The sequence below is a fragment of the Xylocopa sonorina genome, chromosome 9 (assembly GCF_050948175.1).
Source record: "Xylocopa sonorina isolate GNS202 chromosome 9, iyXylSono1_principal, whole genome shotgun sequence".
Lineage (NCBI taxonomy): Eukaryota > Metazoa > Arthropoda > Insecta > Hymenoptera > Apidae > Xylocopa > Xylocopa sonorina.
This window is the reverse complement of record NC_135201.1, coordinates 7,932,244-7,959,734: the sequence shown is the minus strand read 5'-3', so window position 1 is coordinate 7,959,734 and position 27,491 is coordinate 7,932,244. Positions and strand designations below refer to the sequence as shown.

General features: G+C 33.6%; 4 protein-coding genes and 1 long non-coding RNA gene across 10 annotated transcripts; 3 read left to right on the top strand and 2 right to left on the bottom strand.

Moving 5' to 3' along the window:
- Nucleotides 1–129: 129 nt before the first annotated feature.
- Nucleotides 130–6,914, bottom strand: LOC143427425 (uncharacterized). Of its 5 annotated transcripts, XM_076901567.1 has the most exons (11): nt 6,851–6,914; nt 5,944–6,107; nt 5,378–5,680; nt 5,047–5,286; nt 4,726–4,952; nt 4,407–4,656; nt 4,096–4,308; nt 2,270–4,019; nt 1,561–2,189; nt 1,301–1,428; nt 130–1,209 (listed from the first exon to the last, which is right to left on the bottom strand). In XM_076901567.1, exons 2-11 carry the CDS (start codon nt 6,067–6,069, stop codon nt 192–194), a joined length of 4,884 nt encoding a protein of 1,627 aa, XP_076757682.1. In that variant the 5' UTR covers nt 6,070–6,107; nt 6,851–6,914; the 3' UTR covers nt 130–191. The 5 variants fall into 5 exon arrangements, with proteins under 5 accessions (XP_076757682.1, XP_076757685.1, XP_076757683.1 ...); XM_076901570.1 differs by lacking the exon at nt 6,851–6,914 and having other exon boundaries at nt 4,407–4,560; nt 5,944–6,160; XM_076901568.1 differs by lacking the exon at nt 6,851–6,914 and having other exon boundaries at nt 5,378–5,754; nt 5,944–6,082.
- Set2 (SET domain containing 2) lies at nt 6,800–14,950 on the top strand. 2 transcript variants are annotated; one of them, XM_076901566.1, is made up of 15 exons: nt 6,800–7,249; nt 7,336–7,644; nt 8,409–10,033; nt 10,102–10,755; nt 10,816–10,935; nt 11,012–11,140; nt 11,236–11,437; nt 11,526–11,623; nt 11,747–11,912; nt 11,983–12,625; nt 12,717–12,774; nt 12,852–13,213; nt 13,290–14,065; nt 14,218–14,553; nt 14,689–14,950. In XM_076901566.1, the coding sequence occupies exons 2-15, from the start codon at nt 7,642–7,644 to the stop codon at nt 14,842–14,844; spliced, it is 5,328 nt and encodes a 1,775-aa protein (XP_076757681.1). In that variant the 5' UTR covers nt 6,800–7,249; nt 7,336–7,641; the 3' UTR covers nt 14,845–14,950. The 2 variants fall into 2 exon arrangements, with proteins under 2 accessions (XP_076757681.1, XP_076757680.1); XM_076901565.1 differs by lacking the exons at nt 6,800–7,249; nt 7,336–7,644 and adding an exon at nt 7,774–8,009.
- Nucleotides 14,951–16,436: 1,486 nt separating this feature from the next.
- Nucleotides 16,437–21,634, top strand: LOC143426806 (uncharacterized). Its single transcript, XM_076900458.1, has 9 exons — nt 16,437–16,704; nt 16,788–16,897; nt 17,039–17,357; nt 17,442–17,605; nt 17,726–17,853; nt 17,921–18,038; nt 19,976–20,040; nt 20,159–20,340; nt 20,434–21,634. Exons 1-9 carry the CDS (start codon nt 16,487–16,489, stop codon nt 21,632–21,634), a joined length of 2,505 nt encoding a protein of 834 aa, XP_076756573.1. The 5' UTR covers nt 16,437–16,486.
- An 873-nt stretch (nt 21,635–22,507) lies between these two features.
- Nucleotides 22,508–25,828, top strand: Eif4a (eukaryotic translation initiation factor 4A). Its single transcript, XM_076901686.1, has 7 exons — nt 22,508–22,666; nt 23,619–23,736; nt 23,850–23,997; nt 24,105–24,214; nt 24,310–24,585; nt 25,028–25,479; nt 25,618–25,828. Exons 1-7 carry the CDS (start codon nt 22,644–22,646, stop codon nt 25,760–25,762), a joined length of 1,272 nt encoding a protein of 423 aa, XP_076757801.1. The 5' UTR covers nt 22,508–22,643; the 3' UTR covers nt 25,763–25,828.
- On the bottom strand, nt 25,655–26,407 carry LOC143427499 (uncharacterized). The gene is made up of 2 exons (XR_013102319.1): nt 26,129–26,407; nt 25,655–26,052 (listed from the first exon to the last, which is right to left on the bottom strand). It is a non-coding gene; the product is annotated as an uncharacterized LOC143427499 (long non-coding RNA).
- Nucleotides 26,408–27,491: the final 1,084 nt, after the last annotated feature.

Here is a 27,491-nt window from a genome sequence, read left to right as displayed (position 1 = left end):
TAGGATTGTCCATAAAATTCTTATTTCTTAAATTTGCAGTTTCAAGAATAAAATTACAACAATATTAACAACAATAATGTTTAAAGGTAGTGTATAAATTGTTATTTAAAATAGTTTTTCATTAATTTATTGTATATTCTTAAATATTCTTAGTAAATGATTTACTAGGTAAAAAATATATAATCAACAGATCATAGATCTTCTAATTTTTTAACATTAGATTTCGTCTTAGTAAGAGATATATTAGGAATTATTAAAGCATTGTCAGGTTCTCGAAAATTATCAGAATTATTTGTGTTACTCGTACTTATTTCTACGCTGTTTGAATTTGAATTTTGCAATTTTGGCGTGGAAGTCCGGCCTTTCAAAAGAACCGCTTGTTCAGTACTTTTACTGGCTTCTTTGATAGATATCGAAGAAACGTCGCTGAAATCCAGCAAGCCGTAATTGCTGTCAAATTGCTTTTTAACAGGCGATATCCTCTTGGCGGTATTCATTGGTGTTACGTCAGAATTAGACGACGAGCTCAGAGCACTTGCTTCACGTGTCTTTTTTAATGTCGTTATCGCCCATCCTAAACCAAGCTTTTTAAGGGCAATCTCCATTTCCTCCGGGGACGACGCGTATTTTAACATAGTAGAAGATGGGGTACTTGCTATCTGCGAGACTCCGGATAATTCGGAGAAACTGTTTGAGCTTGTGGATGTTATCTTGTCCTTGTTATCTTTACTTTCTTTATTTGGGTCTGAGCTTGTAGAACCGAAAGGTTGTACTTCCTCTATTCGCGATAATCCCTGATGAACCATTTCACATTGCAATTTTTGATTGCTCATCTCTCTTTCTTCTATAATGCTTTCTTTTTTCACATCTTTATTCCAAATTGTCGTATCTCGACTTCCTACATTTTTAGACATATTCTGTAAATTAGGAAATATTGTGGTTTCTTTTAATTTTTGTACAGGTGCCATCGAAGGTGATTTTTTAATCGAAGAATTACATAATTTCTCCGGACGCAAATCAGACAAATTAAGGGAGGCGATAATATGTTCGGATGGTTTAACTATAGCGGTAGATTTTGTTATTTGAGCTTCTGCAAGCCTTTTCGCTTGTAACGGGCTTCTTATGTTATTTTGACTTTTATTCACGGTATCGGGAGTATCAAATTCTATTATCGTTGACAATTCATGGCCCGGCGATTCAGTTTCCACCCTGAAATTCAATTTTGTATTTTATACTGCATTAATGAGAATTTAGGATTGTGTTTAATCAGAAAAGCATAAAAAATAAAACAAAATTTCACCTATATGGCCCACTAAGTAAACTCACTGGCGGTTTACTTCTTCCATTGGTATGGGTCGAATTATCCATCGTTTTTGATACTTTTGGAATATCGTCAAGCAATGGGATAAAATCTTTAGTTCTTTTCAACTAGAAAAAAAAAAGATTAAAATAATCAACGCACATAATTTAATTAAAATTGATACATTATATAACTCTGCATCAGTACTGTTATCATTAGATTCTTAAAATCTATAACAAATATTCGAATTAATAGATTACCTCTTTATTAAAGTGTCTTCTTACGGATGTATAATTTCTTTGTGTTGTAGAAGTATCAGTCTTAAAATCGTCATTATCCGTTGAAGTTTGAATCGAATGATTCACAGTCGAATATATTTCGTTTGATGTAATTAAATTGTTATTATTAAGACCCTTACTTTGCTCCAAAATTTCTTTAGATAACTGTTCTATCATCTTTTCCTCGATATGTTTCTGTGAAAGCCAAGCGTCACGTTGTGGTGTTGATGTTACCATCTGAGGTGATTTGCGGGTTTTATATTTATTAATTTGAATATTCACTATTTCGTCGCTTATGATCTTTGGTTTGGCTTTGATTTTCTCCGCTTGCATTTTCTCATCAATAGGGTCAAGTGTCATTTTTGCCACACCATCATCTATCGATATTATCTTCTCTGTTTCTTTGATTTCATCATCTTCCTTCATAAAGACTGTTTTGCCTTCAATTATCTTTTGAGAATCGATTAGTGTCTTCGCAAGTTGATTGTGGATTGCTTCTATATTTTCTACGAGTTTACGAATACTTTGCAGATCGTTAGCCATTATTCGCGGTGGAGGTAATTGCATCAAACTAGTCTCATCGCCTGGATCGACCATGGAAAATTCCACACCTAAAATCATTTACAATTAATAGAATGTTTCTTGCTAACTCCAAAATTATTATGATAAAGTACTAATAAAAATCACGTACCTTTTTGTTCGTCTCGAACTTTTTCTATAAGATTCGTCAATGAAATTATTCTCTCTGCACAAGTATTTTGGAGATCCTCATATTTCTGTAATATCTGAGGACAATTTTTCAATGCGTAATTACGAATTTGCTCGAACTTAGCATGCACTTGTCTGCATTCTGGATTATGACATAAACAAAACTCCAAAGAAATAGGACTTTCTTTCTGGATATATTCGCTTTCCGTCGATAAACGTTCATCCGGTTGAGGTTGATACTCGGACGAATCCGTTGACGTTGAATAGTCATTCTTAGTGGACGATAGTGTGTTATAATCATTCGTTTGAGAATCCGTTGATGAATATCGTAAAAACTTTCTGATTCTCTCTGGACGAGGTATATTCGAGGGCATCATCATAGTACGCGGCGACGGGGTTTCCGGTGTCGATACTGGACTAACATCCCTTTTCAGGTATCTCATACTCTCGCTTGCCGAAGAATCTAACATTTCAAGTATAGAAATATTATTATGCAATGCTTCAAGTATGTCTTTAGGCTTTATTGGCGGTGGACTGGCAAAAGACGTCGATGTATCCGAGATATCCTTTATTTTAATCCTCTTCGACTTCGATTGAATCCATTGCTGCTTACTCGTAGTCTGCTTTTGAGTACCTGTCGAATATACCTGAGCGCTTTGAGTACTCACGTCTACCAAAACTTCTGCAACCTGAGGTGGCTTCATCGTAATATTGAACCCGTTCTTATCGATATACATTTTGATCTTTTTATCAGGCACGTCGTCCGAACTCGTACACTTTTTTGTACTAGTATATTGCGATTTAGTTAACGATTTCGGAAATCTTTTAGCGGAGGACGTAGTTTTGCTCATACGAGATTTATGGTACGACTTTGACGGAGTCTGCCTCAACGGTTTCTCTTTAGATTTTTTCTTCTTGGGTGTTACTACTTTAGCGGCTTGCTTATCGAATTCAGTAACCACATTTACAATTTCAGAGCTCGTCGACTCACTACTATCCACATCAGGTTGAATAACGACAATTTCCGGTTCTAGAGGATAATGTTTCGAAGCTTTGTGAACTTCATTGCTAACCGAAGTAAATTCATTTGTCTTTTCTTGCATCGGCTCTACCTGCGTGCTTTTATCTTGAGTTATACTATCTTTATCTTCAGTCGTAGTTTGCACCGCAATTTCTACTTTCTTCACAACTGAATCTGCTAACACCTTCTCTGTTTTATCTTTTTTATTCTTTTCTTCGAAAGACGTACTTATCACTTTAATTTCTGGTGACAACGGCTTTTGAACATCTGCATCCTGAAGCTCAGTCTCAGTTTGAGTCTGAACTGATTTATCTCTTTCGAATAGAGACTTTATAGAGGCGTTAAAAATATTGTTTGGTAAGTCCGCTCCGAATTCTTGTAACAATAACCGTTTCTGTCTTTCAACCTTTTTTAACATATCTAATATCTGTTCTTCGCGCGAGGTCTCACTCTCTATGACTTTAGTTTGGTTTTGTGAAATTCTACTAGTCTCTGGGCGTTGACTGAAGCAATGGGATTGTTCCCAAGTGACGTGGGCGTCCGTATCTTTATTATTTTCTAATGGCGTAAGAGTAATTTGTCTTTCTCCAGGACATCGTACATATTGTTCCGAAGATTCATCATTTAATAATGTCTCTAATGCATGATTCAACTTTTGTTTATGTTGGTCCCTCAAAAGTTTCCTTCGTTCCTCTTGTAGGTAAACACCTTTCTAAATAAAAAGAAAGCCAAATTTATAAATTGACATTTTTCACATGATACGAACTAATATAAAATAAGCAATTTACCGGATAACGTTCAACTTGACTAGCTTTTAATTTTCGTTCTTCACTCGCAAGATGATCTAGATTCTTCATAAGCGTCTGATAATCCCTACGTACTTTTTCTCTTAAAGCTGCATCTTCTCCACGCTTTTGTGCGTTGTACTTACGACTTTCCGTTAAATGCAATTCAGCAGATTGTGTCCGTTCAATTTCTTGGGCCAAGTCTATAGCACTTGGCTATAAATATAAATTTAATATTGAAAAGTATTATTTATTCATTCAGTACAATCACTTTACTTTAACAATATTTTTTCATGTTTTTAACAGTTACAAACCTCATTCCACGTACTTATCTTCTCAACTGCACCAACTGGTTGAACATATTCATTTTTTTGACGCTTACTGTGATCATATAATTGCACTTTATCAAAAGCTGGACATTTAACATATTTTGTTGGCTTAACTTCTCTATTAATATACTGTTCACCACTGTCGGAAAAATATGACGAATCATCACTAAACGAACTAGAACTATCATTATTATTAGAGTCTGAAGTTGTTTGTACATAATCTTCTGGATTATACCTACAATACTCGAAACGTTAGTCAGAAATTTTTTTTTTTTTTTTAATTAAGTTAATTATTAGGATATACCTTTGTGATTTATCTACTTTTGTTGGAACTTGCTTTCTAGGACCATTATCATCATCATTGGGTTCAGTTCCCTGTTCAATCTGTTTACCTAGTGATTCTGTAATTGAGTTAGAAACAGATTGTTGTTGCAGGTCTGAACTTTCTGGTTCTAGATTAATTTCTGATGTTTTTTGTTTAGATTTTCCATTTGGCGCATGTAAACGTGTTTTAGAATCACTTCCTACAACCTGTGGAAAAATTACGAAATATATTTCATATGTACAAATTTACTACTTGAAAATTCAAAAAATTCTTAAAAAGCTCAATATAACATGGTCATACCTTTGTGTAAGTCTTTGTAACCTTCCCAGCTGATCTTTTAGAAGAGAGTTTCTTCGTTCTTTTCTTAGCAAACTTCTGTTGCTTATTTTCATTGTCTACTTCATTTTGAATAGTAATGCATACAGTATCCTCTTCTGGTACTGTCTGTTTAGGAAGATTTGCTATCATTGTAGATCTGAGATTCTCTACTTCTCTTACTTGACGTAACCGTTCTTGATGCTGCTGTTGCTGAGTCTCTTTCTATATAGATTTTACTTAATTTTTAATAAATTTTATTTTTGTACAGTAGGTTTCATTGTACGTAAAAATATGTAAAAATTAAGTGTTTTACCTGCTGAATATCTTTAATCTGTTTGGCAGCTTCCTGTCCCCTTTTCAATGCTGCCAGTTTATTCCTCCTCTCTTGCTCTTCAATCAGCATATCATGATCGGGTTCTAACGAAGCGCATATATGTGCTTGACCAATATCAGCCATGTCCTCTTGATACTTTTGTTGCACTTCCATAATTTTTCCATTATATATTTGTCTCAAACTGAACTCAGTGTTATCCTCGAGTTTCTTAAGCTCTTCCCTAGCTATGTTCTTCGTACGCTCCAAAAGTCTATCTGATATTTCTTTAGATTGTTGTCGCACCTGTGCAAATTCCTTAAATGACTCTTCTGATTGTTTTATTACGAATCTTGTCATCGACCATGTTAATACTTTATCTACTTTCGGTGTAACAAAACAATTACTATAATACACTACAAATATATTTCATATGAACAACGTTTATTACTATTTATGTATATATTGTGTAGACAATTATTTCTTCTCGTTACCCTTATCATTATTGTACACTCGTTCTTGGTCTTATCAATACCTAATTCCCTTTAAATAATCCATAACATACGTACCTGTTCCAAGCGTAACCTTCGTCGTCGATCACGCTCATTTTTCTTAATCTGATCTAAATCGGACAGCACCATCCTTCCGCGACGAATATTCAAATGATTCCCATTAACGGTAACATTAATTGACATAGTTTAATCAGTTAGTAATCGTTCGTATTTAGATGTATCTAGCAGAATAAAGTAACTCTTAACTCAAATTTAAAATACTAGAAACGGCCATTCTCGCACTGGCCAATCAACACAATGTTGTCGACGGTTCCACGGCTATACATGCATGCATTTGTGGCGCATAGAATTTGAACGTAAACCCACAAAAGTCCGTTGATAACTTACAGTGCAATATTGTACGGAAAAAATGATCGAATTCGAATAAAGTCGCACTCGCATCCGCACAGATGCGTAACAGTAAAGTCGTAACAAATTCATAAACTATTCTGTTCCCTTTGAAAACGTTAAGGTTGATCGCACGTGTGCAGAACCAAAACAGTCGTCCCTGCTCGCTGGTTTGCTCGACACATGAAAATTGTTCACGTACACACACGTGAATCGTGCGACGCGGTGCACGAAATGTCGTTACTGTGCGATGCAACGCGTTGCATCGCATTCTACGAGAAGCTGCCCGTAGCAAACGCGGGACATCCTTTTTTGTATACTATTGGCTGACAATTCTAGGAGTCGCTACTAACGCCATCGTAGTCACAAAGGTGTATACACGTAAGTATACAGATGAGAAATTCGAGGTAACGCTCGTTTTTATACCCTGCCCCAGTGCCTAACACGATTAAAGTTTAACGCGAGTACAGCCTGCGGTTTCTCTGCACTCGCGCATCTAGGTGGTTACCAGGAGTATTATCGAGAACTTAAAGGTAATCAAGGTACGTCGAACAGTTTTCTATTGTACTGTGCTTACGTTAAGTATATCCATTCTTTATGTACAATATGCAGGCAGTCACTTGAATTTTGGTGATTGTGTGCCAGTACTGAAGCAACCAACCAATAACAAATGATACCACTAGACAGAGTCCAGGTTTTGTCGAACGAGCTCCTATACATCTGGCGCTTTACTTGGAGAGTTACAAAAGGCAGCGGAATTCAAGAAACATATCTGTCCACCTAGGGAATATCGTTTTTTAAATAAGAACTCGTTTAGTGAAGTCACTAAAGCGCCAGCCTTGTATCTTGTACATAGTCGGTATTGTTCCAAACAAGCAATATTCAGTGGCGACTGCATACATACACGCTCGAGATATACACTTTATCATTGAGGCATCACACATCCTTTGCCCTTCTTAGTGATGAATTCATTCAGGTGATTAATGTTTGCCTAAACAAACCGTAAATCGGCTCCAAAAATATATGCCACCAGAAAACTGTAATGTTCGATTTATGTTGAAGGTGATGAATGCGAAGTGAAACAATCAGAGAGAAGGAAGGATATCTATATCTCCTGAAAGCTTCTATCAATGTGTGTTGTGCATAATTGTATATTATAGAACTTCTAAAACTTTTTAATATAACGTTTGCGATTACTATCCCTACGAATTTGCTCAACTGGCGTTAGGATGATTTCTAATGAATCCGTTACGTTTAGATCATCGCAGCCGATTTAACGATCAGAAGAATGTCTGTTGTTAAAAAATGATCATGAAATATCTTAAACAATGATCGCGATTAAATTACAAAACGTAGTTTCAGGGGCATATGGTAAGTACACTTGTTGGTTCGTACGATTTTATTCAGATATTAGACGGTTAGACAGATATCTTGAAGGGGAAACAGTTTTTGTTACCTTTTAATAATAACTATTTTTGTGATAGCCTTAACTCTATGATACTCCACAGACAATAATGGAAGTTTAATGTATCATTCTAAAGAAAGCCACAGCAGTAGGAAATTAGCAAATTAGCATTGGTTGTAAGTCAACATTTTGATTTTCACAAAACCTGTGAGTGATCCATTTTGGAGCCGTATATGCACAGGGTATATCTTTATTGCAAGTTTAATGGCTGAAAGTTTTTAAACTCCCATTGTATAGTATGCATTTACTTTTTTTTTCAGTTTTATTTGAAGTAAATAAAGCTATTATTGGAAAGGGGAGAAATATATATATAACCTTATTAATTTCTCATGACCTATAAATTATTACATAAATGAAACTTACACGTACCACTCACGTTTGTGTATTTATTTATTCGTCACCAATATCATAAGATAGAATTGCATTTTCCTAAAATAAAAGACTGTGGTAAAAAAACAATTGGTGATACATTTACTATCGGTTTCAGTTATTTTTAATCTATCTGTAAAACACATAGATGTTTATCGGGTACATTAATATAATGTAGTTAGTGTAATTACATGTTTTAATATCTCTTGTATTGTAATGAAATGTAGATTAATTTTTTCAGAATTATAGTATGCATTCTGACATAGTTTTTTTCAAATTCTCTTTCTCGTACACATTTCAGATTAGAGAAATACATGGAATCAAAATGGCACGTAGGCGTAAAAGCGAAATGAAGTCATCAGTAAAATCATCGCTTAAATATGTACCTGTTCGAAAGTCTAGCAGACAAATAGCCAAAAAACAATTGGAAGAGAAGAAAATTAATGGGGATATATTGCAAATATCTTACACGAATGACTCTGAGGATAGTAGAAGTACAACGGAATACCAAAACCAATCGCTTCCAAGAAAGAATCAAAATTTTTTAAGGAAGCATAACAAGCATAAGAGCGTTTCTAATAGTAATGTACTCGTAAATAATGAAGAGTGTTCATATTCAACAACGTCACAATATAAAAAGGATGCTAGTGAAAGTGACAGTCAGGATGGAATAGATGTTATGATCGATCAGTCTGATAAGCTGAGTCCTGAAGACGTTCAGCAAGTAGTTGTTGGTAATCCAAATAAGGAAATTGTAACTGAGTCTGACTCAGCTGAAATAGAGATATGGCCGGAAGATGTAATAGAGGAGACCATAATATGTGAAGAGATGGAAGTTAAGGAAAATGTTAAAGAAGATAATTATAGTTTGAAGGAAGAAAGAAACGTACTAGTTAAAGAAGTGTTACTCGTGGACAGCCCAACTTTAGAAACAAAAAATTTTGTAGAATATACTGTGATACATAACGAGAGTATGGAATCCATGTTGGCGGAGTCTGATTCTAGAAACCTGTCTAATAAAGATTGTTGTTGCGATACGCAAAGAGACGTGTGTGATTTACATAAAACTAAAATGGAGAACTCCATGTCAGCCTTATGTATAGACGTGCCAATGACTTCTAAAGATAGAAATGATAAATCATCCAATTTAGAGCAATCATATATTCATGACCAGGATAATGTTGATAGTCACAAAAGCTTGTATACAAACAAGAACGTGTATAGAAAAAGATTTCAAGAAACTTCATCTAAAGATGATGTGTTCTGCAAGATAGACAACAAATTGGCAGATATGCAGATTAGCGAACCTTCGAAAGAAATTCAGAAGCTGGTTAACGATTTGTCTAATATGGAAAGTGTAATGTCTCCGTTACAAATTGCTGGTAACACAGAGAAAGTAATACCAATAAGTGTAGACGATGAAAGCAGTTCCTCGATATTGGATAAAATGGAGCAATTGCATCAATCAAACAATTCCATCTCATTGGTTGATAATGTGGAGAAAAATATAGTAGAATTAAATAAGTCTGATTCTTGTAATGATAAAGTGCAATGTATGAATCAGCATTTACTCAAATCAAAAATTTTGCCAGATAAAAAGAATGGGAATCAACAGAGAAATATAAACGTGCAGCATGTTAATGAGGAATCGTACTGCGATAGTGAGGTGGACAACAAAATCGACACGGAAGATACAAAACTATCCAGTAGCAGCGATAATAGTAATGATACCTTGTTATCTCTCAGTAATTGTAAATTAACTGAATTCGATACGAAGTGTAACAATAATTCCAACGATATTGATAAAAAGGTTGAGTTTAGAAGTAGAAGCGGTAGTACCGATACAACGGGTTCAGAGAGTGGATCGAATAGTTCCGCCGTTAGAAGAAGCAGTAGAATTAGATCGATTGGTTTAATGAAACAGAGGTATGTACTTTGTAATATGTATGTATAATATTATGCATAATTAATATTATGTAAATATTATGTTGCAGATCTCGTGGACGTGGTCTAGTTACAAAGCCTAATATAGATATTTCGAAGTCAAGTGTTCAGTTAGAACGAGAAAAGGTAGTTAATAACGTTGTTTCAATTGCTCAAGAAGTAAAAGTAGATAATCCACCTGAACAGCAAACAGACAAAGAAAATAACGTCAGTAAAACAACAAATACGTTTGAGTCCTTTACGTCGTTGTCATCTACTTGTAATACTACTGGCTACGATTCGGATTCCTCTAAGCCTGTTAAAGTTAAATCTCGTTGGCGAAGAACGAGCGAGCTTGAGATGGGCGGATCGAGTATAGGGCCTTTATGCGTATCAACAATCGGATCCATATTTGGGACCGTAACTGTCAATATTTCTGAATCTGGATCATCCGCGTTAAAATCGACAACTGGAATTGCGGTAGATGTTAATTCTTCAGATTCTACATCTGGATTAGCGCCGACCATAAATATTCAATCCAACGCAGACACGGAACATACAAAAGAGACGTTGACGTTGACTAATAATAACAATATCGTACAAATTCCGAAAACCGTTGGCGCGAGAATATCATTACCTATGGTTCCTGAGATAAAAGACAGAGAAATGGAAGAAAGACTAAGCCAATTCGAGTATTTGCGTGAAAATCTATATTTAACGGAGAGGTGTGTAAACGAAAATTGTGCGTGTAAAAATATGAAGTATAACAGTAATAATTGTTTTAGGTATACAAATAAAGAAACAAAGCGAATGGTATGTGATTGCTTTTTAACAGACGAAGAAATCGATAGAGGAGAACTGGGTTGTGGTGAAGATTGTTTGAATAGACTTCTTATGATAGAATGGTACATATCGAGCGTAACTATCTAAATTGGTCTAAGTTATTATATTAATGAATCATATAATTATATTTTCGTTTAGTGGACCTCGATGTGTAGTTGGTGACCGTTGCACAAATAAAAGATTTCAAAATTGTGAATATGCAAAATGTGAAGTATTTAGAACGGAAAAAAAGGGATTTGGCTTACGTGCTATAGTCGATTTATTAGCGTAAGTATTTTTAAGCACGATTAAGATAAGTTTAATATTATATAACTAACTAATTTATTATTTATTTTTTAATGGAATTTGTTTCTAAATACCAGAGGAGAATTTATAATGGAATATGTAGGTGAAGTAGTTGATCCAAAAGATTTTCGACGTAGAGCTAAAGAATACTCAAAAGATAAAAATAGGCATTATTATTTTATGGCATTAAAGTCTGACCAAATTATCGATGCCACTATGAAAGGAAACGTTTCTCGATTTATAAATCACAGTTGTGATCCAAATTCTGAAACGCAAAAAGTAAGTACAAACTATGCATGCCTTGTGTAATACAAATAAATACTAAATGTAAAATAAGCTTTTATCATCATAATTGGGATTTGTACAGTGGACAGTGAATGGTGAATTGAGAATAGGATTTTTTAACAAAAAATTTATAGCTGCTGGCGAAGAAATTACATTCGACTATCACTTTCAACGTTATGGGTATGTATGATAATAGTTCTATACATCAGTGAGTTTTCAATGCATACCAGCGGAATTTTTTTTACTGAAAATCACAGTATGGGAGAATTATGTTGCTTATATTAAATTTTATTATAAAATTAGTAAAGAGGCACAGAAATGTTTTTGCGAGGCTCCAAATTGTCGTGGTTGGATTGGTGAAACACCAGAGGAGGAAAAGGAGAAAATCGAGAAGAAAGAGAAACGAGATAAAGATATGAGAAAGAAGAAAGGTGAAAAGAAACAAGCCGACTACATGGAAGATGAAGATGTAAGTAATTCCAGAACTTCTTGTTTATTATTTTTATCCTACATTCAACTTATTTCTCATTTTATGCTAGTTGGAAGAGGAAATCGACAAACTATGTTCAGGTGGTTTGAAAAATAGAGCTCACACATTAACATTAAGCAGATTAATGGTACGCAGCAGAGAATTAGAACACAGAACGCGTCTCTTGCGTCTCATTCAAAGCGGAGAACAACCATGTCGAAGATTGTTTTTGGATTATCATGGTTTACGCTTGATCTGGAGTTACGTTATGGACATTTCTACAAATGATTCCGATGAAGCGCAACAGTTTCGATTGGAAGTTTTAAAAACTCTAAACACACTTCCAATCCCTAATAAAACAATGTTGATGGACAGTAAAATTTATAATGTGGTCGAGAGATGGTCGAAGCGATTATATTTTTCTCTGAGCGGAGACTCTCCGGAAGATGATCAAGCGAAACCAAAATCGAATAGCGACGAATTGCAAATGAATTACGAAAGTAGTGAAAAAAGAAACTCCTATCAGTTAGCCGACATGGATAAACAGGAAAATAGTATTGAAGTTACTGAGATAAGGTCTGACAATGCGGATCAAAATATTATCCTTGATTTAGCTTCGAGTCTGTTAGCCGAGTGGTCAAATTTGAAAGAGGTTTTTCGTATACCGAAGAAAGAAAGAATTGAACAAATGAAAGAACACGAAAGAGAAGCAGGTAATGACTTTAAAGGCTAGAAAATGTAATATGAACAATGAAAATATAGTATAATCGAATAATAAGATCACACATTCTTTGATTCTTTTAGATCGAGGATATAGAGAAGAATTAGAAAAAGACGAGAAGAGGGGTACATCGTATGACAGGTATAACTTTATTTGGTGATGTATAATTTTATAGTTAATAATATTAAAATACGAATCTCGTGTGTATATTTTTGTAGACACAGGTCTGACAGATACGGAAGAAGCGAAACAGAAAAACGCGGAGATAGAAGACGAGGACGAGAGTCTCCAGAATCCGAGCACACTCGAACAAAAGATAAAAGAATAGAGGAAAGAAGTAGTTTAGTTCCAATTCCACGAATGACGAAATATGAGCGAAGACAATTATTCGCTTTAAAGGTAGCTAAAGAGGAGGAGGAACGACAACGCCGTCAACAGCAAGAATCATGGCAAGATCACGAAACTAGGTGCCTAGCACTAGGCATAGATCCCCATACCACAGCTATGGTAGATCCGCAAACGGGATACCCAGTTTTCTACAACCCATCAGTTGGGCAATGGCAACAATATCCTACGCAAGGTTCTAATTCACATATGCGTGCGTTTTGTAGATATTTTTATAACATTACATTTATTAACATAACGTTTTATTGTAGATGGAGAAATGAGTCAACAATGCACACCGGTATACGTAGGCGGGCCACAAACAGTAACTGGCCATACTCAAGCCAATATGGTACAGCAAAGCTCACATGTTCTAGCATCGTCGATATCATCCGAGATATCACCTGGCATGTCAAGTAATATACCCGCAGGTGTACCTCCAGTAGTATACACGTTAAGCCAAACGCCTGTATTCAATCAAACTACAACAGCTTATTCTCTATTGTCCCACTGTCATCAACAATACCCCGATGGTCAATTGCCGATTTCGAACAATTTAGTTACCACTGGAACAATTCAAACGGAACCGCTTTACGAGCACATCGAGAAACAATCGGACCAGCAATTCTCTGGAGCGTACAGACAACCGCAGCCCGAAGTACCACCTATAGATTTGCCACCAAAATGGAAAAGTGCCGTTGACGCTAGAGGCAGAACGTATTACTACCACATAAAGGAACGAATATCGCAATGGCTACCTCCTCCGCCACATCACATCGGAGTTCAACCAGATTCGTCATCGACTTCGGAATCCAGCGAAGAGTCTAGTTCGTCGAACGAAGAGGAGGAAGAAATCGACGAAGAAAATAACGAAGATACGAAAAACGAAGAAGTAAACTTAAACAACAGTCTAATAGAAAAGCCGGTGAATAGTGCTAAACATAATACTTCAAAGAAAAATACCGTTCACGGCGTAACTGGAATTCTAGGCCTTTTTCCAGAAGGCAAAAAAAGAAGAGAAGGTCTAGTTCAAGAGAGAATTATTAGCGTACGTTATTGCGATTTATAAAACTTACTCGTAGAATTTTACTTGTTTTATTAGAAACTTTGTTAGTACTATGTCAGGAAATGTATTAGTATATGTAACTTCTAAAATGTCCACTTCACAAGGCTTACATGTCGTATTTGTAAATTTTATAGCCACGTCGAGAAGAGGACCGCATGGACCATAAAACGCACAAGGGGATAAAAGAGAAGTTACGCCGTCAAAAAGAAAGAGCAAAATTCAAAGAGCACGTCGAGAAAATTCGAAGGCACAGACGTAGTAATAAATCTAAATCGCATTCACGTCATAGCTTGAATAAATTACAGTTACCTTCGTCCGATTTATCGACAATGTCGGAACGAAAGATTAAAGACACTTTTAGGATAAATATGGCGAACGTGATGGTACACTTTTTGAATCCGTATAGGAAAAATGACTGTAAACAAGGTAGAATAACTAATACAGAAGATTTTAAACATCTCGCCAGAAAGGTACGTATGCAAAACATTCTTTTCAGTCTATCAGTCTAATCTTGTGGACGTTGTTACGTTGTACATTATATCGGACGTAATTCCCTTAAAAATCAAATTTAGCGATGAACTGAGCATAAAAATATTTTGTTCCAGCTTACACATTTTGTACTTGCGAAAGAATTAAAGCATTGTAAAAGCGTTGATGAGTTACAATGTAATGAGAATGTTAAACATAAAGCTAAAGATTTTGTACGTAAGTATATGAGTAAATTCGGGGCGGTTTATCAGAAAAGTACAGACGAAGATTGATTATTATAACTTATGACATGAAATTGTTATTTATTATATGAATCTTTTAATTCGAATATTGTAATATATATCTACTAGAAATATATCTAAGTAATGCCTGTATGTAGATATATCTGTAATTATTATTATTGTAATATAGATCAATTTGTACATGCTTCATAAACATTCTAGTAATTAAGGTCACCAGGAAAATTAGCAAATTTCTAACTTCATACATTCAATGTATAAATTTTATATTTCCATTTAGTACAGAATAACATGTATGTTGTATCTTTTAAAAAAAATGCATTTTTAAGTCTTGCTATAATATACATTTTACATAAGTATATTATGTACCGATCTATTCTTTTATGGCAGTCTAAAAATGTGACGTTCACTTTACTTTACCGTTAATTGAATTAACCGTGACTTTATTATTAGATGTCAATATTAAAAATCTTACATATTGTACATATAATAACACATTGTAAAAGAGTTTTTTTTTTTAACTGTTTCATGAAACTAAGTTGCAACTATCTCCTTAATGTGTATAAAAAGACAGGTGAAATTAAAAACAATAAATTTTGCATTTACAACCTTATTTATTATATATTTAAAATAGTTTCGGGTAATTGATAACCGACAATAATATCAAATTTTAATAAAAGGAAATTCTAAAACAGTCGCTGGATCTAATGAATTGAAACGCAGACATCCTTTAGAATTGCTCTTGTGGAAAGGTTACTACAATAAATCAAAATTTTAGATATTTCAGATATTTTTATTATTACACGGTTTCAGTACAAAATAAACGCTATATTTCTTTCTTTCATTTTCATTAATTTTAGTGTTCTCAATAGTTTCTTGCTGACTTGGGGTTCATTATTTTTTAACTCGTAGCGCCATCTCTGCAAAAAGTGCTCAAACTGATCGAACATTGTTACCGACAGCAAAGTACACTCTGCAAGACCAGTAACGCCATCTCTGCGAAAAGTGCTCAAACTGGTCGCACAGAGTTATCGACAGCGAAGTAAACTACTGAATACTACTAGCGCCATCTCTTAGAGAAGTGCCGAAACTAATCGTGCATTAGTTTCAGTACTTTTTACAGAGATGGCGCTAGTAGTATTCAGTAGTTTACTGGCGCTAGAGCAGGTTGATCGCATTAGAAAATAAAGCGCGCACACACAGAAGGTTACGTATCTTCTATTTCTGCTAAATTCGTATATTTCAGACTACTCGTAAAAGGAAATCAAAGACTGTATTTAAAAACGATCTTTGTGAATTTCTGCGAACGCACGCGTCATTTTTGACGGATATTCTGGTTTTTCTATTCAATTCTATGTATGTATAAAGAAAACTAAACAAAATTTAACCTTTATGATCTTATTTATTTATCTACAATGAATGCATTTTATATACGTATTTACAGTTGAATGTGACTATTTAAAATTCGATAGTTAATGAAATCAAATAATGATGCGCAAACTTATTTTTCTTTATAGATTTTAAAGATGTCTGTTTATGAGAATTCATCACGTACAATATGAGGTACAATGCCGTGGTGAAAATGTTTGTTTCTTATATTTATCATTAAAGTGTTATTGTAAATAAGGAAGATAAGTCTTTATGGCTACATTGTAATAAAGTAGTTTCCTTAACGATGATGAACGTTCTAAATCCTGCGTTGATGTGGGTAGATGGCCGATGTTATAGAATATTAGAAAGTACCGGTTGGTCGGATGGTAGTAATATTTCACCTTATGTCGAGGATAATTGCCCTTCGGACTACAAAGATTCCGAGGATGAATATTCTGATACAGACATTGAGATCGAACCATACGGATCGGCAAGATTTAAACATTCGTTTCACGTAGCGAAGTAAAAGTTGTTTCCTTAGATATATGCCGTACAACAAGTTAAAACCTGTACAAGGATATTCAATGATTCTTACAATATTTTAGATCGTTTTTCCCATTCATTATTGGCTCTAAACATGCGGTACGCAAAAGACTAGAAACTGAAACTAAAACAACCATACAGATTCCAAAGTTGGGTCAGGATGGAGATATTGGTAATTGTATTTTATATTTTATAAAGTAGTAGTTTTGCGTAAGGTACATGTTTGTATGCCGAAGGAACGGTCCGAGTGTTTGTTCCAAATGCAGTCTAAAGTAAAATCTAATGCTTGATCGATACAATTATATATTCATAGTGATAATTGGTTTTCACCGCAAGGGAATACTGAAAGCACGCCGTAGAATAAATCTACTAATCGAGGCGAGTAGGAAGAAGCTGGAGTGTACTCACTTTTTATCCATACCTTTAAATGAAGGTCATATAATAATGAAATTTAACATGTTTAAAAATGAGGTGTTAACAAATTCGGGTAAAATGTCCAGAGGTGTAGATGAAAGAATTTTTCAAACGCCAAGCAAATTGCACATTACTATCGGAGTATTAACATTAGTCGATGATACGGAAAGAAATCAAGCTATAGAAGCTTTAAATTATTGTAAAGATTATATCGTCAAGTAAGAAAAATATTACAAAATTCCACATACTTTCTCCACTCTTTTTTGCATATGTAGAAATTATTCGTTTGTCATAAATTTCAGGCCTATAATCGAAAAACATGGACAGATTCCTATACACATACAAGGAACTGAAATAATGAATGATGATCCTTGCGAATCAAACGTTTTGTATGCAAAAATACTTGATAAAGATGGAACTTTGCAGAAAATTTCAAATGAAATTGTAGATTATTACGCCAGCGTAGGTAAGATAGTATGTATATTTTTAATAACAGAATATAAATATATTATTAAGGTTATTGTATATAACTCTGCAAAATATGAATGTATTAAATGTACTAATAATAGGATAATATGCTGTTTAGGATTATTACAAAAAAAAAGGAATAATGTTAAATTACATCTTACTCTTATGAATACAAAGTTTCAATTAGACGAAGAGGAAAGGAATTATAAAAATAGAACGACATTTGATGCAACAGAAATAATAAAAGTAAATTCTTAATTATTTCCATTACAGAATATGAGAGCAGCATAATTAATAAATTAAACATTTTTAGGCTCACGAAAATACAGTTTTTGGTGAAACCACATTGAAACAAATTCACCTATCGCAACGTCATACAATTAGCAGTAACGGATATTATCAAGCAACTGCTAAGATTAATCTACTCGAAGGTTAATAAATGATATGTAGTGCTTAGTTGTGTAGATAGATTTATTCTTTAAAACATAATTTGGATGCAGATAATTTAATTTGCAAGAAACGTTTGATTTAAAAATCACATTTCCTGAGAATGAATTTAACACATTTTTTAGTTTCCACTCCTTTTCTTTTTTTAATCAACTGTCATATTTTGATTCTTCTTACTTTGCTAAGACATGGCATGAGCTAAAATAATATGCAAATATGATTGTTTCGTGGTATTATAGTGCAATCATTGATAATGATAAATGGTTAAAATGAATAAAAAAAAATTGATCTATGCTATATTTATATTTACAGATGGATCTGTGTGAAAATTCGAAAATTGCAGTTTTTGAAAACGTCGCGAATACTTTATCTATATCCAAATTTGAATGATGTATTTTCATATTTAAACACTTAATTTTAAATATGTGATACTAAAAGTATACCGATATAAATCTGATGCTAATATAAATGTCCTCAGTTTAATCAACTCAGGCTGCATATACATAAAATATATTTGAAAGGTTGGGGAATATTTTGAGTGTTTTACATATCAAAATAGGAAAGAGTTTATATCAATTTATGCCCAGAAAATTAAATTTTTCGAGTTATACCCAGAAGAGTAAATGGATTCATAGTAAGTGTATACATTGTTTCTGTACTTATGAGTATTTGAAGTGATCTTTGTCATATACATATAATGAAGATTTTATTCCATATGTTACAATGTTACAATTTATTTTGAGACTTGTGAAGTTGTGATATATTTTATTAATTTTCTTCATCAGAGGGTGATTTTTTATTCATAATTGATTGTGACTACTTTTTACTACATCATGAGTTTGTTAGATGCAATTAATTATTTACTAATTTATACATAAAAGGCATCATTTTAAAATGTCTAGGTTCATGTGTAATATTATTAAAATAACAAGAATATAACATTCGTGTTTTGAAATTGCCAAGAACTAATGTGTTCTGGTTATCGATTGGTACTTGTTAAATATGTAAATATGTTAATTATTTTATACAAAACTAAAATAAAATGTTCTTTCAATTTCGCAACTTCTCTCATTTTACCTAATATTATATTATTGTTTAAATAGTTTGTGTGCGTCCGACAATATTCTCTACTGTTTGAAATATAAAGAATAATTTCACGTTGATCATGTAAATGAAAAAAGTACGCGTAGACGAGTACCGAAAGAATGTCACACGTCAAAATAACAGACGAATCAGGGTCATGTGATGGCTTTTATCTAGTCATTCACATAATGGAACTTAAGTTTTCGATTTTTTATCATTGTAAATACTCTAACCTCTCTTCTTTTCTGTGTAATTATACGAGGCATTAAGATTTAAAAGGCAATTAACTTGTAATTACTAACGCTAATTACATTTGTTAGAGAAATGTTTGAAGCGTCTAACGGGCGCGATGTTTAATCAAAAATTTATTTTAATTTCTTTTTACCAACTTACCAACTTGAATATATACAAAATTCGAAATTATATTTATTCATATAATTGTTATACTATTTAATCTGCACTTATAATCAAGTTTCCTTCGCATATGTAAATACATATTATGTTAACGACATTTATTTCACTAATATCTATAATTCATCGTAACATGTCATTAATTTATACTTATCTATAAATTTTCTTTCTACAGGAATACTTTACTTGTAAATTTGCAAGATATAATCTATATTATTTTTCACATAATACAATGTACGTTGATTATTTCAAAACGTAATTACTAATACAAAATGAAAAATTAACGTTGGATTATCATAATTTGTAGGCTTCTGAAAAATGCATGGGATCAAGAGAATACTTGTTTTCTGCACGTTAACAACTATTTTACCAATTATATTTCTTGTAACTCCATTATACTTACGTCATAATTTCTATGCCAATGTAGTATATGCTGTAACGGATTCTGATATCTTGGAGATTTCAGATGGAATTTCTACAATATTTTGCTCGGTAAGATTATTTTTTATAGCTGTACATTCTGTTTTTATCCACTTGTTGATTAATTTGATTCGATTTAAAAGACTTAATTGCGTTACATTAATAATACGATACATTTTTATTTATATAGGAACATACTTTACAAATGAATAGAACATTCAATGCATTTCAAATGACGCAGAAGCCTGAAATAACTTCATACAGAAAACACATACGTCTTAAAAAGAGTATGATTTTGCCAGATGATACACTAGAATACTGGGGATTCTATCTTCTGGAAGGTGCAAGCGTAGCTTTATCTGTTTGTTCAAGGTGTAATAACATTATATATTAGTTAAATTAATGTTAAACATTATGTATTGGCTACTGTAATATGTAATCGTTATCTATAATATATCTATATAGATTCCAAGGTGCTTCTATACTCGTTGTTAAAGGAGAACGCAATTTACGAACATGCGGTATGTTAGAACATCATAATACGCAAGCTGTGGAAAGTATATTTTTACCAGATGCAAAAACGCAAGTTAAAGTAACATTTAAGTCGGATACAAAAGAAGTGAATGGAAACAATAATATTACACGTAACGATCAGAACGATACATTAAGCGGCATAGAAGATAAAGTCTCGTGGAATATTGCGTTAAACGATACTGATGACCAACATACAGATATTTATTCACACGCAAGAGGCAATCTTATGTCTGTTAAGGAAAATCGGGAAGAAGAACCAAAGAGAATGATTTGGGATGAAAATATTAAGCAATACAGGAGACCTGTAGAAACAAAAAGAGTACATAGCATCAGGAGATTAAGGCATGCTAAAAGACGACACCACAAAGAGCAAATGAAAGATAAAAAAAGAGATATCGTATCCCAGGAAAATAAAAGAGTGCAAAGAAATGTTGGAATCGAGTCTTATACGAAACAGTTTACAGATAATGAATATAATATAATTTTAAAAAGATTGCAAGAAAAATTAAGTTCAGATGAAAATATGAAAGTGAAAGCACAAGAAGAAATATCAAATAGAAGAGTCAAAAGGAACCAAGAAGTTGTTAAGCCAACATTTTTGCTCGATCAAGGTGTTAAACATGGTGGAAATGCTGGCAAAAATGGAACAGACGTAAATGCTGATTCTTCGACATCCAGCTTTGAAAATGGACTGTTTAACTGTTACGGTGGTTCAATTTTAATAGCCCAAGAATTCCCACCTTCCAAAGAATGCACCGATGTCAATTACTTGCTCAACGGCAAACACATGCAAGCTGTGCACAATGTTGTAGAAAATGGTTATTATTATTATATTTTTTATAGCGATAATGATATCGTATCAAACGACATATACGCATTGTTCGATATCTATAAGCCCATTTTTCGCTACGAAAATGTAACTCGGTCTTGTATCAATCAAACGGAATGTTCATTCTCAATAAATCTATTATCCTCCGATAGGGTAATCGTTGAAATACCGACAAAAGGGGATCTCGAATACGAAAGAGATAACGTTGATTTACTTCTGTCAATTTGCCATCCACGTATGGAAGTGTACGTAATTTTCCCTGTTGCAGTATTATTCTTTATTCTCGCCTGTGCTTTCATGTAACATTCGATTCATTACGTTAAAAATGCAACAGTTCACATCTCTTACATACTGTGTATGTATTATTGAACGATTGTAAGATAATGTACATTAAGCGTGTAAATTGTGATCAAAAAATTGCGAACTGATAAACAGATTATATTAATAAAAATTTTTTTAAATATATTGATATACCGAAGATACGTATATTTAGAAATACATATGTAGTCTGTAGTGTATAAACTACATATTGTAAAGCATTTGTATCTATATGTATATGTTCATTAAAATATTTAGTAAATTAAGAGATTCGAAGATGAAATTTCTTATTATCAGAATTTTAATATGCGTACACAATGTGAGATAATAAATTGATAATATAATTTCCATTTGAACTAAATTAATATAGAAATATTTGTACATATTACAATATTTTATATTATACATATAACAGCAGCATGTACATACATACAAAACTTACTACTATACAACAAATTAAAAAATTTATGTTTACATCATACGTATATGATTAAAATTATTTCAATTATAAAATAGCGAGAAAGCTTTAAAATACGTGTTTATCGAGTTTAATGATAGGGAAAATATAGAAAAGTACTAATATAGAAAAGTATAGGGGAAGAGAGAGGGATATTGTCGGTGAAAAAAAATTAACAATAAAAATTAATATATCCAGACGATTGGCAACATATTTGTATTTGGCTCACACATCCCAGTGAGAGGTCGCACGGGATTGTGGGTAATTGACGTACTTCCCTTATGCGCAATGGACATTCGGAAAAACAAATATCATAAAAACTGAGGTAATCGTGCGAAAAGTTATTATATACGGATTTAAAAAGTTGTAATCAAACGTGGCTCAGCTGTATCGAGGAGATTCGGTTAAGTTCGATCGCGGAAAAAGTTCATTGAAAATTTGAAGACTGTTCGCAGCGCCATTGTGCGGCACTCATAAGAATATTCCTTGTGACGCAATAGGAACTCGTCCTTTCCGTCGACCTACCGTGAATGGAACATGTCGCATACGTCTGAGCGAAGGTAAGTTCGGTTTTTCACGCGTAATCGAAATAGATGCACGCTTTATTGAGCATCGGAAATTCTTTGTTTACGTAGTGCTTTTGTAAATCTTCCCCTGTGCACGATCAGACATCGACATTTCACGACAAACACTGAAAAAATAGTGCCGCAATCAGCGAATGCATGGACACGAGACTGACAACATGGCGTGCGTTCGTTTTTGTCACATTGTTCGCTAAATTAATATTAATCCCGTTACAGCCGTTCGTATTTGTAGCGAATTTGTCCACGCGACACGAAGTCGGGACGGGATCGTTTGGAGGGCGAACGCCAGAACCTGTCGGGAACGTACATTAATCGTGATCCCAGAGAAATCGCATGCCCACTCGTCGCGCAAACACGTTTTACTTTGCATTTGAAATTACGTAATAAAAAAATTAATTTCCTCCCGTTTGGCGGGACGGAACGATGGAAAATGAACAGTGTTAAAAAATCCCCCACAAAATTGACCGTTCGGAATCAATCGCGATTTAGATACGTCTTACCTGTTCGGGCATGCTTTCGCGTGAGTCACTGTCAACGCATCTATCAAGTCATCGATAAATGCACTACCGTATCTATTTGGTCTTTCATTCAGGATTTCGCGTTGCTACCTTTACACGAAATTGATTTCCTTCTGACAGAAGATTACCGTATTATCGAGAAAAATCGAATCCCTGTCAGCTTTTGTCGTAAAAATTTTATTTTACGTTTCAAGGTCGCTAAGATGGGAAATCACATGATTTTACTTTTATTATTTTACAGTAAACATATGTAACCCGAAAGTAGTTGGTACATCGATATATTTATTATTTTCTGTTACGGTAATTGCACGTAAGAAATGAAAGAAACATTATTCTGCACGTTTTTCCATGTAAATTGCCCTGATGCCATGATACGAAAGTTTTATCGTAGCTTGTAATCTATATTTCAGAAACGATGATCAATGGGCAGGAGATTCCAAAAATGGTCCTAGTGAAAGTGATCAACAGATATACGATGGCCCCCCCGGCATGGAGCCCGATGGGATCATCGAATGCAACTGGGATGTTGTAAGTTAATAATTACGATTAAAAATTTCGTTGGTGTCCAACATTCCTTAAACGTACAATTTTGTTTATTAAAGCGATCGATATTAGCGTACGTTTTTTCATGTATCAACTAGGTTGTGGACAACTTCGATGAAATGAACCTAAAAGAAGAACTACTGCGTGGTATCTATGCTTATGGCTTTGAAAAACCATCTGCAATTCAACAACGTGCCATTCTGCCATGTATAAAAGGACATGATGTGATTGCACAGGCACAATCAGGTAATTTTGAACCACAGTCGTAAATTCAATCTGTCAAGTGACAATAATTTGAATCGCAACTGTAAAAATGATGATACTCTGCTACTAATTCATGGAATATTTAACAGGAACTGGCAAGACTGCTACATTTTCCATCTCTATATTACAACAAATTGACACTAGTATCAAAGAATGCCAAGCTTTGATTCTAGCTCCAACTCGTGAGCTTGCTCAACAAGTGAGTACTGATATAATTACGGTATTAAGGAACAACTGAGCTAAACATAACATTACAGATTCCACAATACAAATGCGTTTTTCTTTATTTTCTAGATCCAGAAAGTTGTTATCGCTTTGGGAGATTTTATGCACGCTGAATGCCATGCATGCATTGGAGGCACTAATGTGCGCGAAGATATGCGGAAATTAGATCAGGGTGTTCATATAGTAGTTGGTACACCTGGTAGAGTTTACGATATGATTAGTCGACGGGCATTACGGGCCAATAGCATCAAACTGTTCGTATTGGATGAAGCTGACGAAATGCTCTCACGTGGTTTTAAAGAACAGATTCATGATGTATTCAAATTATTACCTCAAGAAGTACAGGTATACAAAGTTTCCAATTGCACTAATTATATTAACGTTGGATTTTATTTGTTAGTTGATCATATATTTAATTATTGAAATATCTTTTGAGCAAGTTTCCAGATTATTTAAAATGAAAATATTCATTTTAATAATACTATCCATTATAATAAATTTCTCTCCGTGTAATTGTATTTGTAGATATATTGTAATCTTACTATATTTTGCAATGAATATTTTTGAAATTTGGCATAACACCAATATATTTCAAGTCTGGCATGAAATACCTTACAACATTTACATAGAAATAAAGGTGAAATAATTTCACAACTCTACACTTCCGATCAGTAATATATATTCTTTTTATTAAAGATCAAGTGAAATAGTTAGTGTAAAGTAGTTTCAACGTATGATCAGAGTACAAGAAATTTATGGAAATCAATAAAACTTTTATGTCTTCTAGGTTATATTGCTATCGGCTACAATACCAACAGATGTATTGGATGTGTCCAAATGCTTTATGCGAAATCCAATAAGTATTTTGGTCAAGAAAGAGGAATTAACGTTGGAGGGTATTAAACAGTTCTTTGTGTATGTTGAACGTGAAGAATGGAAATTCGAGACACTCTGTGACTTATACGATACATTAAGTATCACCCAAGCAGTTATCTTCTGTAACACGCGACGTAAAGTAGATTGGCTAACGGAAAATATGCGTACTCGTGACTTTACTGTCTCTGCTATGCATGGAGATATGGAACAAAAAGAACGTGACCTTATTATGAGACAGTTTAGAACTGGATCATCTCGTGTTCTTATAACTACCGACCTTTTAGCCCGTGGTATTGATGTTCAACAGGTTTCACTTGTCATCAATTATGATTTACCTTCCAATCGTGAAAATTACATTCACAGGTAAGCAATTTGTATTTGCATACAACGTGATATTTCAATTGCAGTAACTTATGATTAATTTAAAACTTGTGACAGCTGAAGTCGCTAATGTAGAATGTGTGCAAAATTAGGTGTTACATGTTGATTTGTGTGTTACAGAATCGGTCGAGGTGGTCGTTTCGGTCGTAAAGGTGTGGCAATTAACTTCGTAACAGAAGACGACAAACGAACCCTGAAAGATATTGAACACTTCTATAACACTAGCATCGAGGAAATGCCAATGAATGTCGCAGATTTGATCTAAATCTGACTATTGGCTATAATTCATTATAATTACAAAAAAAAAAAATAAAAGTAAGTGAAATACGGAGCTCTCAGCTGATCTCTCATGGTGTGTGAGTATATATAGAGTGAGTTGGTGAACTATAATCGCTTATGTAAACGCGATCTACCGAAATATTCCAAACGTTCTCATCTCAATTTCATTTTACAACAGTAGAGTACAGAAATAGTTATCCGTTACACTAGAAGAAAAAAAGTAGTACTATTACATTATAATTATTATAATTATCACTACGGATACTACTACTATTACTACTACTACTACTACTACTACTACTACTACTACTACTACTACTACTACTACCACTACTACTACTACTACTACTACTACTGCTACTACTACTATTACTACTACTACTACTACTACTATACCGCTATTCCTACCACTATTGCTCTTACTATTACTACTGTTACTGGTATATACTCTTGCGCTATTCTTTTCTTGTTCAATATTTATTACTACTATTCTTCCCGTTACTATCCCCCTATTATATAACTCTATTACTAATATTTCTGATATTCCTGTTATCATTACCACAAATACCGCGATTACTGCAACTTTCCAGTATAAGTTGATAGCGTTACTACGCTGATAGAGTACGATCATCTCGACTGCTGTTAGCGTGAGGCGGAAAAGTGAAAAATAGAAAAATTGAGAAAGTGAGACAATCCGACCGATTTTCGGTTGTTCCTTTTTTTTATACCTCTGCTGTTTGAGGTATTTTAATATATTTTGCGTGGATGCATCCACGATTTTACCAGACAAGTCTAAATTTTGTTATGAATTTCAAACCTTTTATCTTGAATCATCTCATTTCGTCTTCTTTCCTACATGATTCCTCTAACTGGATGATTCATTTCGTATTTCGTGGGCCCCCTTCGACGCTACTACCGCCGCGATTACAACGTGTTTTCCTAGGGAGAGGTTTAGTTGGGTATTGGAAGGGGTACTTTAATCACAAGCGTTGCCGAAGGAGATGTACATTCAGGCTTTAGATGATACGAATTTTTTGTATGTCCCAAACCCCAAGTACATACCTTCATTAAGAAATAAAGTGTTTGACCTTTTAATTGTGGTTTTTGTTATTACATATTTTTTTCACATACACACATGCTCAAAATATTTTTAAAAATAACTTCATTCTATATTGATGAAAACTATATTTGATGGAAATATATTTTAAAGAAATAAAGGAAGAGAGGAACCGTGTATTAAAAAAAAGAAACAACTAATATTGCTAAATTATCGCCACCAGAGCATATCGGGAACAAGTTTTACGAACTATAGTGCATCATTGAAAAAGTTCTCACAGTTCTTTATTTGTATTTGCAGGCAATTTTGAGCGGTCCAGAAATGAGGGAGATATTTTTGGAAAATAAAGACCAAATTTCGTGATTCAATATAGAAGTTTTGTAAATCGATTACCTCTCTAATTTCCTGCCCTTTGCAGGTTATTAACAATATAATATAAATTTCGAATTATTATTTATACATACGCTTGCATTATTTATTTTTAATGATTATAGAAGCCAAACTTTTACATGATCATTTTATATCTTGTCAATAAAAAAGTACCTATGAAAATACAATTTTGATTGCATTAATTGTGTATTTATGCGCTTTTGTTGGGATTACAATTTTAATGGTTTCGTGTGCATATATATATATATACATATACATATATATATAT